We start from the raw sequence: 14,674 nt of genomic DNA on the forward strand, positions 1-14,674 counted from the left end.
GCAGCAGTCCAGGTTTGATCCCTATGGTCATTATATAGGAAGAACCACCAATACTATGCAAGGTGCATAGTGCAGAGCTATTCAATGATGTCCTTCCAGATGCAGCCACCACCACCATACACTCTAGCCCCCACAGAGCATCAGAAGGTAGAGGGGGAAGACCTAGCAACACTGCAGCCTCAACCCAGGAACCTGGTCAGAGTGTTCTTCCAACCCCCTGGCAAGAGCCTTAGTGGCAGTAAACATGCTGCCCTCACACACCCATTGGTGTTCCAATCCACAGCCATCTTTCCCTTGAAAATGAAAAAAGACAGAATTCACACTTGAATCCACACCTCCCTCACTTGACTAGAGTCCTGATCCCTGGTCAAAAAAGGCATGCAAAAAAAGGCATGCCATCAGGCATTAGGAAGCCCACTGCATCTTTCATGCCTCCACAAGCCATAGGGGACCACATCACCCTATTGCAAAGAAGAGCATGGCTTAGTAGAAAGGCACAGGGATAGTCCACACAAGACTCCTGGTTTGATCTCCACATGGGGAGAGGGCAGAGGCTTCACTGGACTTCAAAGAGAGAATGGGACAGTGGTATACAATTTTCTAAAGTAAATAAATCTAAGTTTAAACAGGTTGTTTTGACGGCTTCTAACTTCTAATAGCAGCTCCCCAATTTATGTGGTTTTTAATTCATGCATGTCCACAGTTCCTGGCATCACTTTTTCACAGCTTACAGGTTGAATTCAGAAGGCAGGAATTGTTCTTAGCTATAATTCTGCCAATCTGCTATATAGGCTCCAACCCTAAGAAATTTGCTATCTGTGTGAAACAAACTAAATTTCTGTGACTGATAGCATTTGAAATTGAACTATTACTAAACCTATTTCTGGTGAGAGTAGTTGATAAACTTTAACATACTGCTGATCTACAACTTTCCAAATATTTCTAACAAGGAAGATGACGGGGGCTGGGGGCTGGGGGCTGGGGGCTGGGGGAAGGATTCTAGTATTGCATAATATTACAGCTATTTTCAGCTATGTCCCAGCTGTTTTTTTAACACACTGAGACATTCTTTTTTCTAGGCCTAGTTTTCAACGCACAAACTGGTTTGAACCTGTGGGTCATGAATATAAGCTAGTGATGGAACAAGTGGGTGTGATTGACCTTACTCCATTTGGCAAATTCAGCATCAAAGGTCGTGATTCTGTTAGACTTTTGGACCATCTGTTTGCAAATGTGATTCCAAAGGTAAATGAAACATGGTAATTATATCAATCTGGGATCAGGTCCCAAGTAAGGTGAAAAAGTTACACAACCAAAGCCTCATTCACATAAACTTACAAAGTAAGGATATGCTGCTAAAACAAAAATCAGATCCAGATATCAAGTAGCAGAAAATTACTGGTATTCCCAGTTTCCTGGTTTCCAAATACCAGTTTGGTTTCCAAATACCAGTCTGGGAGGGTTTTTTTTTTAACTCCAGCTATCTTTTGACTCTATCATTCAGTACTGGGAATCTTTCTGGTAGGCTAGAGGGGCTGTTTTAAAAACTAATGGCACTAGAACTTCAGTGGAGGTGCCGGTGCTTATACTTTAAGTAATTGCCAAATGTCAAGTGCATTTTACCTCTTGGAGGGTCCTGAACATGGTTCCCCCAGCCATCCTCCGTTGAAAAAGAAAGGTTTAAAAAGTGAAACCTGAGAATTCAGTCAATGTACAACACAAGAATTTACAGCACTGACAAACCCAAGAATATGTGCCAATGAACAACCCAAGAATCACCCAAGTGGAATCCATTATGGACCCTATGGGAAGCTTAGTAAATGTAAAATCAGAGAATTGAGGTAATGTACAATCCAGGACGTTACAGCAATGTCAAAAGCAAAAATATGTGCCAATGTACAACCCAAGGATCATCCGAGCTGAGCCAAATAGGGACTTTACTGCAAGTCTAGCAAACGTCAACTCAGAGAATTAAGCCAATGTATAACTTACACATCTATAGCAATGTCAAAGCTAACACAAAGCAAACCTGACACAAAGCAACTCAACCAAAGAATGCAACTTTGCAAATGTTAAAGGGGATAATCTAAGAAATCAACTTGGCAAGCTGATACCAAGTATGTTGAGACATGGATACTTCAAAAAAGAAAGGAAGAAAAAAATCCTGCAGCCTTCAAACACTGGCCTCGCTACTCCCAGCTCACCCTGAATATTTTGGGAGGGTTTTGGGACCCATTTGGGACCCATTTACTGGTCCAGAAAATCTCAGATACCATCCAGAGACCCAAGTGTATAGAAAATAAAACTGAGGTATTTTTAAAATACATATTTGGCTTGGCTATATCTAAGAACATAAGAACATAAGAACAAGCCAGCTGGATCAGACCAAAGTCCATCTAGTCCAGCTCTTTGCTACTCGCAGTGGCCCACCAGGTGCCTTTGGGAGCTCACATGTAGGATGTGAACACAATGGCCTTCTGCGGCTCCCGATCACCTGGTCTGTTAAGGCATTTGCAATCTCAGATCAAGGAGGATCAAGATTGGTAGCCATAAATCGACTTCTCCTCCATAAATCTGTCCAAGCCCCTTTTAAAGCTATCCAGGTTAGTGGCCATCACCACCTCCTGTGGCAGCATATTCCAAACACCAATCACACGTTGCGTGAAGAAGTGTTTCCTTTTATTAGTCCTCATTCTTCCCCCCAGCATTTTCAATGAATGCCCCCTGGTTCTAGTATTGTGAGAAAGAGAGAAAAATTTCTCTCTGTCAACATTTTCTACCCCATGCATAATTTTATAGACTTCAATCATATCCCCCCTCAGCCGCCTCCTCTCCAAACTAAAGAGTCCCAAATGCTGCAGCCTCTCCTCATAGGGAAGGTGCTCCAGTCCCTCAATCATCCTTTTGTTGCCCTTCTCTTACCACTTTTTTTCTATCTCCTCAATATCCTTTTTGAGATGTGGCGACCTTCAGAACTGGACACAGTACTCCAGAATGCTTGGTAGCACCACTGCTTTATATATAAGGGCATGACAATCTTTTGCAGTTTTATTATCAATTCCTTTTCTAATGATCCCCAGCATAGAGTTTGCCTTTTTTACAGCTGCCATGCATTGAGTTGGACATTCCCATGGAACTATCAACTAAGACGCCTAAATCCCTTTCCTGGTCTGTGACTGATAGCACTGACCCCTGTAGCGTGTATGTGAAGTTTGGATTTTTGCCCCTATGTGCATCACTTCTTACATTTTGCTACATTGAACTGCATTTGCCATTTCTGGGCCCACTCACCTAATTTATCAAGGTCCGCTTTGGAGCTCTTCGCAAGAACTCCTTTGTGGTTCTCACCTCAACCCTGCCATAATTTGGTATCATCTGTGCAAACTTGGCCACCACGCTTACCACCCCTACTTCCAGGTCATTTTATGAATAGTTAAAGAGCACTGGTCCCAAAACGGATCCTTCTTGGGGACACCAATCCCCGACATCTCTCCATTGTGAGAACTTCCCATTTTACACCCACTCTTTTTTGTTTCCTGTTTCTCAACCAGTTTTTAATCCATAGGAGGACTTCCCCTCTTATTCCTTCGCTTGCTGAGTTTTTCTCAACAGTCTCTGGTGAGGAACTTTGTCAAAAGCCTTTTGGGAAATCCAAGTAGACAATGTTCCACTGGTTCTCCCTTATCCACATGTCTGTTTACACCCTCAAAGAACTCCTAGTAAGTTTGTAAGACAGGATTTGCCTCTGCAAAGCCATGCTGACTCTTTTCTCCAGCAGAGTCTTGCTTTTCTACATGTTTAATAATCTTATCTTTAATGATAGATTCTACTAATTTACCAGGAACAGATGTCAAACTGACTGGCCTGTAATTTCCCGGGTCCCCCCTAGATCCTTTCTTAAAGATTGGTGTGACATTGGCCATCTCTCCAGTCTTACAGGGATGGAGCCTGATTTCCAGGGATAAGCTGTATATATTATTAAAAGTGAGAAGATCAGCAATTTCATGCTTGAGCTCTTTAAGAACTCTTGGGTGAATGCAATCTGGGCCAGGGATTTGGTAACATTTAGTTTATCAATGGCTGCCAGAACTTCTTCCTTGTCTACCACTATCTTCACTAGTTCCTCCGGATTCGCCTCCTAAGAAGCTTGGTTTCCAGGTGTGCAGGAATGTTCCTCACCTCCTCTTGGGTGAAGACAGATGCAAAAGAATTCATTCAGCTTCTCTGCAATCTCCCCAAGCCATCTTTTAGCATACCCTTTGTTCCTTTTGTCATCTAACGGGCCTACCGCTTCTCTTGCTGGCTTCCCTGCTTTTGATGTACTTGAAGAACTGTTTGTTGCTGGTCTTGATGTTCAGATGGCCATGGATTTCCTCATAAGCTCCTTTTTTTAGCCTCCCATACAGCTTAACTTCTTGCTTCTCTTTTTGCCACTCATTTGTGTTCCCTTACTCATATTCCTTCAAATCAGCCAAACTGGACTTCCATTTTCTAAAAGACATTTTTCTTTTTTTTCTGTTATTTTACTCACACTCTCTTGTTAACCATGGTGGCTTTCTTTTGGACTGGGTGCTGCCTTTTCTAACCTGTGGAACACATTCCAGCTGAGCTTTTATTACTGTAATTTTAAATAATAAACCCTCCAAGCATCCTGGACAGTTTTGAACTCTCTTGATTTTCCCTTTCAACTTTCCTGCACACACTATCCCCTCTCATCTTTGAGAAATTTCCCTTTCTGAAGCCGAATGTAACTACATTAGTAGTTGCCACCTTGTTAAGCATGCTGAGATACTGAATCTGACAGCATTGTGGTCGCTGTTCCCTATCGGCTCAACAACACTGGGATTCTTCCTGCACCAGGTCCTGGGTCCCACATAGAATTGGTAGAAGGATCTAGGATCACCTCTCCCCTGGTTGGTTCCACAAACTCATCTGCTCTAAGCCACAGTCATTTAGCATATCCAGGAATGCTCTCTCCTTACTATGACCTGAACATGCATTTTTTCCCAGTTTATATGTGGATAAAGTTAAAATCACCCATTACCACTCACATTTTTTTTGTTTTTAGTTGGCCTCTCTAATTTCTTTTTCCATCTCAGAATCCTCTTGTGCACTTTGGTCAGGGGGACGATAATATATTCCTAATATTAAACTGTCCTTCACACCTGGTATTGATATCCCTTTAGTAGTGATTCTGTAGGGGAACCAGCTCCCCTTGCATTGTCTATTTTATGTGATACTATGCTCTCTTTGATGTAAGGAGCAGCTCCACCCCCAATGCGCCCTATCCTATCCTTCCTATAAGAGCTTGTAGCCTGGTATAACAGCGGCCCACTGGTTCTCCTCATTCCACCATGTCTCTGTGATGCCCACTATATCAATGTCCTCCTTCAAAACTCTGTACTCTAGCTCCCCCATTTTAGGTCGAATGCTTCTACTATTAGCATAGAGACACCTGTATATACCACCTCTGTGTAACCTGGGATTTATGTGCTTTACCCTCAAGGATCTTTTTTGTAGACACTATCCCTTGTCACATGCACATTGCTATGTTCCCTACAGCTTGTATGTGGTTGATTTAGAAAAAACCTTACTCCCTCTCTGTCTGCATCCCCATAGATACTGTATTCCGAACCCGAGAAGTCACCTCCAGCTCCTGTAGAAGCTTTCCCCCAGGGATCAGTTTAAAAAGCTGTTCTACACCTTTTTTAATGTTGAGCTTCAGCAACCTGGTTCCCTCTTTGCTTGGTTAAGATGAAGCCCGTCCACGTTTTGTACAGGCCTGCCTTGTCCCAAAAGGTTCCCCAGTTCCTGACAAATCTGAAACCCTCTGCCTTACACCACCTTCTCATCCACGCATTGAGACCCATATATCTCAGCACTTGCCTTTCGCCCTCTTGCGCGTGGAGCAGGTAGCATTTGCAAAGTGCCACCTTGGGGGTCCTGGACTTCAACCTGTTTCCTAGCAGCCTAAATTTAGCTTCCAGAACCTCCCGACTACATTTCCCAATGTTGTTGGTGCCAATGTAGACCACAACTGCTGACTCCACCCCAGCACTGTCTAAAAGCCTATCTAGACAAAGCGTGACATCCGCAACCTTAGCACCAGGCAGGCAAGTCACCATCACGGTCATCACGCCTCTCAACCCAACTCTCTACATTTCTAATGATCGAATCACCCACTACAAGGAGCCCCCCACCTCCCCGACGGGTATCCTCAGTCTTGAGAGAGGGATAGCTGATCACCAGTTAAAGAAGGGATCCCATCTAAAGGAGCATCTCTCCGCACCTCAGACTAGCACCCTCCGTGCCCAAGGCCTATAAAATGCATGACATCTGAAGAGATGTCACCTTGGGAGTGGGACCCGGCTGTTAGGTCCCTGAAAGCCTTGTCTGTCACCCTCTCTGCCTCTTTCAGCTTCTCCAGGTCTGCCACCTTGGCTTCAAGAGAACGCACACGTTCCTTGAGTGCCAAGAGCTCATTTCATTACAGCGAGGAGCACACCACTGACTTACTTCTGTCCCAGTGGCAGATAGTCATACATGTGACACTCAGTGCAAAACACTGGAAAGCCCCCATCCCCCTGCTGGCTTTCTGCCTTCATATCTGATTTGTTTAGATATTTAAATATTAAGCTTTTAGTCACTGCCCCCCTGGAGCTATCTGCACGTACTATCTGTCAAATATGTCCTTATTAATTTAAAAAACAAAAAAAATTAAAATTAAATTAAAATTGGCTCTTCCTGGCCAAGTCTTCTCCACTGCTGCTACTCCTCTCTGCTGGTTCCAGAGACTGAACTAAAGCCCCATCTCTCAGGACAAAAGCCCCACCTCTCAGGACAAAGAGGAACAAGAGGTGAACTCTGTTAACCCCTGTTAAGCCCCACCTTCCAGATTCAGCAGCCTTAGCTCACAGGAGCCTTACAAGGAGAAAAAGAGATAACCCCTGTTAAAATACACTGTTTTAAAAGCTGTGGCTTTGAGAAAAGCCCTCCAAAATGAACACCAGCAGGTCACTCTGCTCTTCCTGGCCAAGTCTTCTCCACTGCTGCTACTCCTCACATGAATCTAAATGCACATCCCAACTACAAAGTGTACAGAACCTCATCCAGGTGAAGATGTGAGATTTCATTCTCTTATACCTCCTTCCTGATGCACCTGTCCCTTTCCAGGGCACTCCTTGTGCCCATACTGTGGGTATAAAGTTGGGATGTGGTCTTCGCATTTCGTGTTGAGTGTAGAATGTCTAATGGTTGTTTAAACATCTCTACCAGTGAGTGGTGCTGTTGCATATCTCAGTTAGGGATGTGCATTCAGTAGAGTCGAACCCTCCCTCCCTCCCCTCCCCCACCCCACACCCAACAGCTGAAAAATACCTTATCTGTATTTTTCAGGTTTGGGAGGGGGGGGGCTGGAAAAATGACTCTTTTTAACAGTACCTGGAAAATCCCAGTCCCGCCCCCCCCAACAAAAAACCCCAGCTTTTTTGGTGTGTTTTCAGAATCACCAGCTACAGCCCCTTTTTAAAGGAGGAAAAATTGATTTGGCAAGTTCATGCTGAGTTTTTTAAAAGACAAAATGGGGATCCCATAAACTTGGACCCCCTAACCCAATCTTTACCAAATTTGGTGATTTATGTAAGGAGAGTCACTTGCAACTATTCTGCAAATTTGGTGCCTCTACTTGGAAAATCAGCCCCTCCCCAGAGCCCTGGAACATTTCCCCAGAGATTGTAATGGAGTTAAATTGTTTTGGGATTCCAGGAAAAAATCCATACTGATATTGATATTCAGAAAAATTTGGGAATCTTGAACATTTTCAGGTCCAATATAGCCAAAACTGATTTAAAAAATTATGCAATGCTAGTGCAGGTTGATTCCATATTAGTTCTAATCATTGTTTTCTTTTCTTTGGGAATTAACTCTTTAATTGTTGCAACTTGCAAAAGATCTACTAGAAGCTATTCTGGAGACCACTTGGAAACTTTTTGTTAAAGTTGGTTCCTTAAATAAGGATGTCATAAATCTTCAGTATTGGAGATAGTACTAGGGAATACATCTCAGTACTGGAAGTAGTACTAGGGAATAAAGCTTGTATGAATTCAACACTGATTTAAGAGGTGGGCAGCACAGTCCAAATGCGGGGGGAGGGTCGTCACTGGGTATGGCACAGTAAAGGTGTCACTGCGCCTCCTCCAAAGGGACTTCAGGCAGTGCAGGGAGGAGGGAAATCAAAAAGCCCTCCTGCCTCCTGAATAGCCACATAGAAACAGGCTTATGCCACACCTTTGTATGGTGAAGTTGCAGCTTTGGAGGGGATATTCCTGGGCTGAAAGCCCAGTGGAAGTCGGGTCCACCCCCAGGAATGCCCCCAGGAATTTGTATCAAAGATTTACAAACCATATCTACTGTACAATGCTTTAATATTTTTTAATTTAATACAGATGGGTTTCACAAATATAAGTCATATGTTGACTCCAAGAGGTAGAGTTTATGCGGAGCTTACAGTCTCTCATGTGAAAGAAGAGGAATTTTTGTTAGTTACTGGTTCTGGATCAGAGCTGCATGATTTGAGGTAAGTATAAATTTTGTCCACTTAAATTTTAAACTTCTTTTGTAGTTCTTGGTGTGAGGTAGAGCTGCCCATTCAGGAGAGTCAAAACAGAGCCCCGCTGTGCCACAAGCATGTTGAAGCTTTCTCAGTCAGGGCTGAGACTATATACCATCAGATATATTGTGAGTGTTTGTTTTCTTTCCTGATTTATTTGTTTGTTTAATGTAAAGTTCACCTTTCTCACAGACCCTGCAGTTGGAACTGTATAATATATTTCCCAGAAGTTGCCTTGTCCTGGCATAAGTCTTGTTCTCTAGTGAGAATCTAGACTTTTTAACAGGCGAATATTGGCTGTCATTAATCATTGCAATTTGTTTAGATATATAGTAGATACAAGGATTATTCAGGTAAATAAAATAAAGGGCACAAAGAACAACTTGTGTAGGGCAGGGGCGGAGCAAGGGAGAACTGTGCCCAGGTCATGTGTGCACCCTGTGTCCCATCATGCCCCAGAATGTCCTGTCACGCCCCCACACCAGCACGCAAATGGTGCATCAGCCCCCCACCACCACCACGTCCCCTTGGTGCTACACCACTGGTGTAGGGCAATGAAGTTTGGAGGTGAAAATGTAGATTGTAAAAATTATCGTTGAAAAAAGTTATAGTACCTTCCAAAATTTGTTGAAGAAGGGGAATACCACTTGTTGGATTTAGTAGTGAACTGGTTAATTTTACAAATGACATTTTATTAATTAATCCAGCATCTCAAGTAGCATTTGTCTCGATTTGTGGGGATTTCCTCTTCCTGAGTCGGTAATAGGCACTGCAAATACAACTGCTCTTAAATGCTGATATTTCAAAAAAAATCTGTTTTGTTTTGGTCTAATAAACTCTATGAAGATGGATTGAAGAAGAGGCTGTGAGAGGACAATATAAGACTGAGATAACAAACGTTACAGAAGAACTTGGAGTCCTTGGTGTAGCTGGTCCATATGCACGGAAAGTCCTCCAGAAATTAACAGGAGAGGACCTTGGTGATGCTGCATTTCCTTTTCTGCTATGCAGGCGCTTAAAGATTTCTGATATTCCTGTTACTGCAATTAGAATTTCATACACAGGTAACTGGTGAGAAAAACAGCAACAGTCGCAAAAGCAGTATAACATCATTTTTAAAAAGTAATGTTCTCAGGCAGCAGTGGCGTAGGAGGTTAAGAGCTCATGTATCTAATCTGGAGAAACCGGGTTTGATTCCCCGCTCTGCCGCCTGAGCTGTGGAGGCTTATCTGGGGAATTCAGGTTAGCCTGTGCACTCCCACACACGCCAGCTGGGTGACCTTGGGCTAGTCACAGCTCTTCGGAACTCTCTCAGCCCCACCCACCTCACAGGGTGTTTGTTGTGAGGGGGGAAGAGCAAGGAGATTGTAAGCCCCTTTGAGTCTCCTGCAGGAGAGAAACGGGGGGGGGGGATATAAATCCAAACTCTTCTTCTTCTTCTTCAAATTCAGCTGTGGAAAAAAACCTTTTCATTTAATGCTTATTTTCCCATCAAACTTGTAAATTATGATAGCTACGCATAAATTGTAGATTTATTTGAAAATATTAATCTTCAATTTACAATAGGTGAACTGGGCTGGGAGTTGTACCACAGGCGAGAAGATTCTGCAGCTTTATACTGTGCTATCATGGAAGCTGGCCGGGAAGAAGGAATTGACAACTTTGGGACGTATGCACTGAATGCATTGAGGCTAGAAAAGGCTTTTCGTGCTTGGGGAGCAGAGGTTTGAACATGGCGATGTTATTTTCTTTCTCTGTGTTTATTTACTGTTTTGGTAGCCTTTCAAAATCTGATGGCAAAGTGATAAAGGAGTATGATTAACATAATTATTTTATACATAGAGGGAAAACTGTCTCTATTACATTTGTGGTACAGGCCTGATCTGAATGGCCTAGACAAGCCCAACCTTGTGAGATCTTGGAAGCTAAGCAGGGTTGGCTCTGATTAGTACTTGGATGAGAAACTACCAAGGAAGTCCAGGGTCTTTGTGCAGAGACCAGCAATAAGCCACCTCTTAATGTCTTGAAGACTCTTTGAGATCTAGAAACCAAAAAATGTTGATACTGCAGACCTTTTGAGACCACCATAAGTAGCTGTGACTTGACAGCACTTTTCCATTGCATGGGTTGAAGAATGTAGTTCGTTTGCAGAGTCAGGAAGACTCAAAACTAGACATGGCTTCAAGGGGATTGTGAATGGTACTCCTATGGTTCTTAGAGTAAGCAGCAGTTCAGAGATCTCTCAGTTTCCTGCCTAGTTTGACGTGAAATCACCATGATTTCTAAGTTAGAATAACTCTGAAAATTAACTCTGTGCTATTTCCACGTAAACAGTTTCAGATCTTAAGGTACCCAGAGGCTCAGTCTAAATCTGTACAACTATTTTAACAAACAACTGGAAGAAGATTCCCCCTCTGCCAAAAATCTTTGTAGAAAGCAACTTGTAAAGTTGAAATCAATGAGACCTGAACATGGAAAGCTTTGTTCAGGATTTCATCTGAAATAACTCTGGTTCATTTCTGGTTGAGAGTAAAAAACTGACAGTGCTGTTCAAGACCTTTTAAAGAATCTTTTTATTTGTCCCCAGGCCATTTTATTCCAAGAAAGGGAATCAGCAGTTCAAAAAGTATCCTAAATGTATTTGTGTTATGTCCACACATATTTCCTTAGAAACATTAACCCCATATCCCATCCAGCAAAGCAGATAGCTGTCATTTTCTGTGTCCTCAAACTGTGTAGCTACCAAAAGTCAATGAAAGATTATTGTAATGGACATCATTACAAGGGAGAGAAGATTGTTGGTATTAGCGAAGGCATTCACAGCTGGAATCAACTGGCAGTTCTGTGTTTTCCAGGCTGTGTAGCCATGGGTTTTCTGAGCTGTGTGACCAGAGAATACTATGGCCACACAGCCCAGACAGCTAGAGGATTGTTTTTAGAACTATCAATGAGAAGTTTTCCCCAGTGGATATGTACAGCAGGAGTGGAGTGAGAGGAAACCGCGCCCAGCACACATGCATGCCCTGCGCCCCTGCTGCGGCGTCACCCTGCCCTGGAACACCATGCCGCACCCCCTTGATGGCCTGGCCACGCCTCTGCCACTGCTCCACCCAGGACGCCGTGCCCCCCGCTCCGTGGGCGCTACACCACTGATGTACAGCACAGAGGAACATTCAAAAGAACTATTAAAAGAGTAAAAATGGTATAGATAAAAGCACCGACTTGATGGATAATATGAAAACCTTTTATTCCATGATGGTCACATTGAGAGGATGTTCTTTCCTCTTCCTTCCTTGAGTCTGCCCTAATTTATTTAATCATAGACATCAACAGAACAAAAGTTCATATAATCAGAAAGAATGTCTGGCAATGTATTATTCTAATATTGCTTGCAAAAATAAGTTCTTATAACAGCTGCCACTTTTAAAATTTATTTTTGATTTCTGCAATTCTGATGCTTGGATTGCTTACTGGATGTTCCATTCTATCCTGATTTATTCTGCCTTGAGTCTCAGTGAGGAAGGTGGACCTATCAATAAAGTAAATTAAAAACAAGTAAACAAATACAAGAATAGCACTCTATAAATGGTTATAGATTTTAATGCACAGAGCATTCTCTTCATATGCACAAGAGGTTTCCACAGACATAAAACCTCATCCCAGAATTCCACTCATTGGTTTAGTTCAGATCTAATGGGCATCGTTGCAAGGGCGAGAAGAGTTTATTTTAACTATGGTTAGTTCACAGACAATCACTGAAATTCTAGTTTGCCTCTACAAATACTGCTTTCATTTTCTGCTGTCTAGCCTAGGAATTCATCACAAGAGAACAAGATAGAATTAAACCAGACATCACAAAAGTACACTGTAAGGCTAACTGTGGTTAATCAGCTTCAGATCCTGGCTTCAGATCTTCACTGGATAGACTGTAACTAACTGTTGTTAGTAGAATGCCCTGCATTAATTAAACCAGTCATTGTTAGCTTAATGAAACCATGGTTATTTGTGAGGAGGAGTAAGTAAGATAGATATGCATCTAAGAATCTATTACTGCACTTGGTAGGAAATGTATGTCTTTTATTGATACATGGTTACTGTTCTTTGGTTGAGTGTGCTTATTTATGTTTTCAAGATCTCACCCCTTATTTTTTACTTTAAATATTGAAATATATATATACACCTACCTTGCGAATTAGGAGCACTACAGTATAAATGCCACTGAGAATTACAATTCTTTTAACCAAACAGATTTTATTTACTGGATATTAAAAAAAGAGGAGGAATAAGTTGAAAACAGTGTTAGAAACTGAAAGGAAGTGATTCAAATCTGCCACCTTGTGGTTGTCCCAGAATAATTATTGGCTTGTCATTTCTTGAACAGATGAATTGTGACACCAATCCTCTGGAAGCTGGGCTGAAATATTTTATAAAGTTGAACAAGGTAGGCCTACAGTATTTTCAGATCTTTATAATTATTGGTAAATCCCATAAGTGTTGCAAATAAATGTTGTACATAGGCTCACCATGCTGTCTTCATTTTAATAAAATGCTCTTTTATCAATATTTATGGAAAAATATTAATTAAAAAACAGATGCCCCACAACTTCAAAAACTATAGTACATTCTAATAAGATGTTGTTTCTATTCTGACACACATTTTCTTGTGGCTCACAATGTGTTTCCTGCATTGGGACCCTTCAGATGGTAACCCTAAATTTTTATATCTTTATAAAACAAGCTCAGATATCCAGAATTTTCTGCAGCCCTGTGTTTTGTTGCTTTTTCAGGCTGCTTTTATCAGGAAAACCCTTACAGGAAAAGGTGCAACTCCTCTGCCAGCTGAGTCCCCCAAGGACAGGACCAATTAATCAGTGGCTGAGCAGCCTATGTAGCTTTAAGACATGATCCTGTGATGACTCAAACTCACAGACAGAGTTTGACTGGTTCTGAGCTGCCAACTGCAGGCTATGGTGTTGTTTCTGCACCTCAGTCAGGGCCCACCTTCTCTGGTTTTCAAGGGCTCGGGGGGGGGGGGGGAGGCTGGCGGTTCAGCTCCCTGGCTGTGAGCCTGAGGGTTTGGGGCTTGGCCTTTATTCTGAGACTCTCTATTTGCACCTGATGGATTATCTACCTTGTCTGTTGAGTCTTCCAGTGGCATCTGGCTGCATCCATCAAGAGCCTGGGCATGACTTTGGAGTCTTCCCTTTCCATGGAGACCAATGTGCCAATATGATGAAGATCGCCTTTTGCTATTTTTGACAAGTTCAAGGGCTGGCCACCTACTTATCCCACCCTGATTTAGCTACCGTGATCCATGCGCCAGTCACCTCCAGGCTAGACTACAGTAACTTGCTCATGGTTGTATTTTTTAAAATGAGGGAAAAAACCTTACTTTTTGTGGGAAGAACTTTCCTGAACGTACTACTTCTCATCTTCACTGGCTGATCATGCATTCTAGTATAATGAGCAACAGAAAGAAGAAGAGTTTGAATTTATACCCTGCCTTTTGAGTGGCAGAGGCTTATCTGGTGAACCAGATGTTTCCCCACTCCTACATTCATGCTGGGTTACCTTAGGCTAGTCACAGTTCTTTGGAACTCTCTCAGCCCCACCTACCTCACAAGGTGTCCGTTGTGGGGAGTGGGAGGGAAAGGAGCTCGTAAGTCACCTTGAGTATCCTTGAAGGAGAGAAAGGTGGGGTATAAATCCAAACTTTTCTCTTCTTCTCTCCTAGAAGGAGACTCATGCAGACTTACAAACCACTTTCTCGTCCTCTCCCCCCAACGGACATCTTGTGAGGTAGGTAAGGTTGAGGGAGTTCTGAATGAACTGTGACTAGCCCAAGCTGTAATATAGGTGTGGAAGCTAATCTGGTTCAGCAGACACAACTCTACTGCTCATGTGGAGGATTGGAGAATCAAACCTGGTTCTCCAGATTAGAGTCTACCCGCTCTTAACCACTACACTATGGTGGCTCTACACCACACTGGCTGGAAAAATGTATTCATTTCCAACTCCTTCCTCATGTCTCCTCATCTTCTAAAGTTTGAACATATTCTTTTATAG

General features: G+C 42.6%; 1 protein-coding gene across 3 annotated transcripts in view; it reads left to right on the forward strand.

Moving 5' to 3' along the window:
* The window catches only part of DMGDH (dimethylglycine dehydrogenase), a 50,062-nt gene that overhangs the window by 20,085 nt on the left and 15,303 nt on the right, over positions 1 to 14,674 (forward strand). For all 3 annotated transcript variants that reach the window (XM_048503144.1, XM_048503143.1, XM_048503142.1), the window contains exons 10-14: positions 1,080 to 1,245; positions 8,445 to 8,575; positions 9,455 to 9,672; positions 10,175 to 10,332; positions 12,990 to 13,049. In XM_048503144.1, coding sequence (XP_048359101.1) covers positions 1,080 to 1,245; positions 8,445 to 8,575; positions 9,455 to 9,672; positions 10,175 to 10,332; positions 12,990 to 13,049 — 733 coding nt within the window. The remainder of the gene's footprint in view (positions 1 to 1,079; positions 1,246 to 8,444; positions 8,576 to 9,454; positions 9,673 to 10,174; positions 10,333 to 12,989; positions 13,050 to 14,674) is intronic.

This window comes from Sphaerodactylus townsendi, linkage group LG07 (genome assembly GCF_021028975.2).
Source record: "Sphaerodactylus townsendi isolate TG3544 linkage group LG07, MPM_Stown_v2.3, whole genome shotgun sequence".
Taxonomy (NCBI): Eukaryota; Metazoa; Chordata; class Lepidosauria; order Squamata; family Sphaerodactylidae; genus Sphaerodactylus; species Sphaerodactylus townsendi.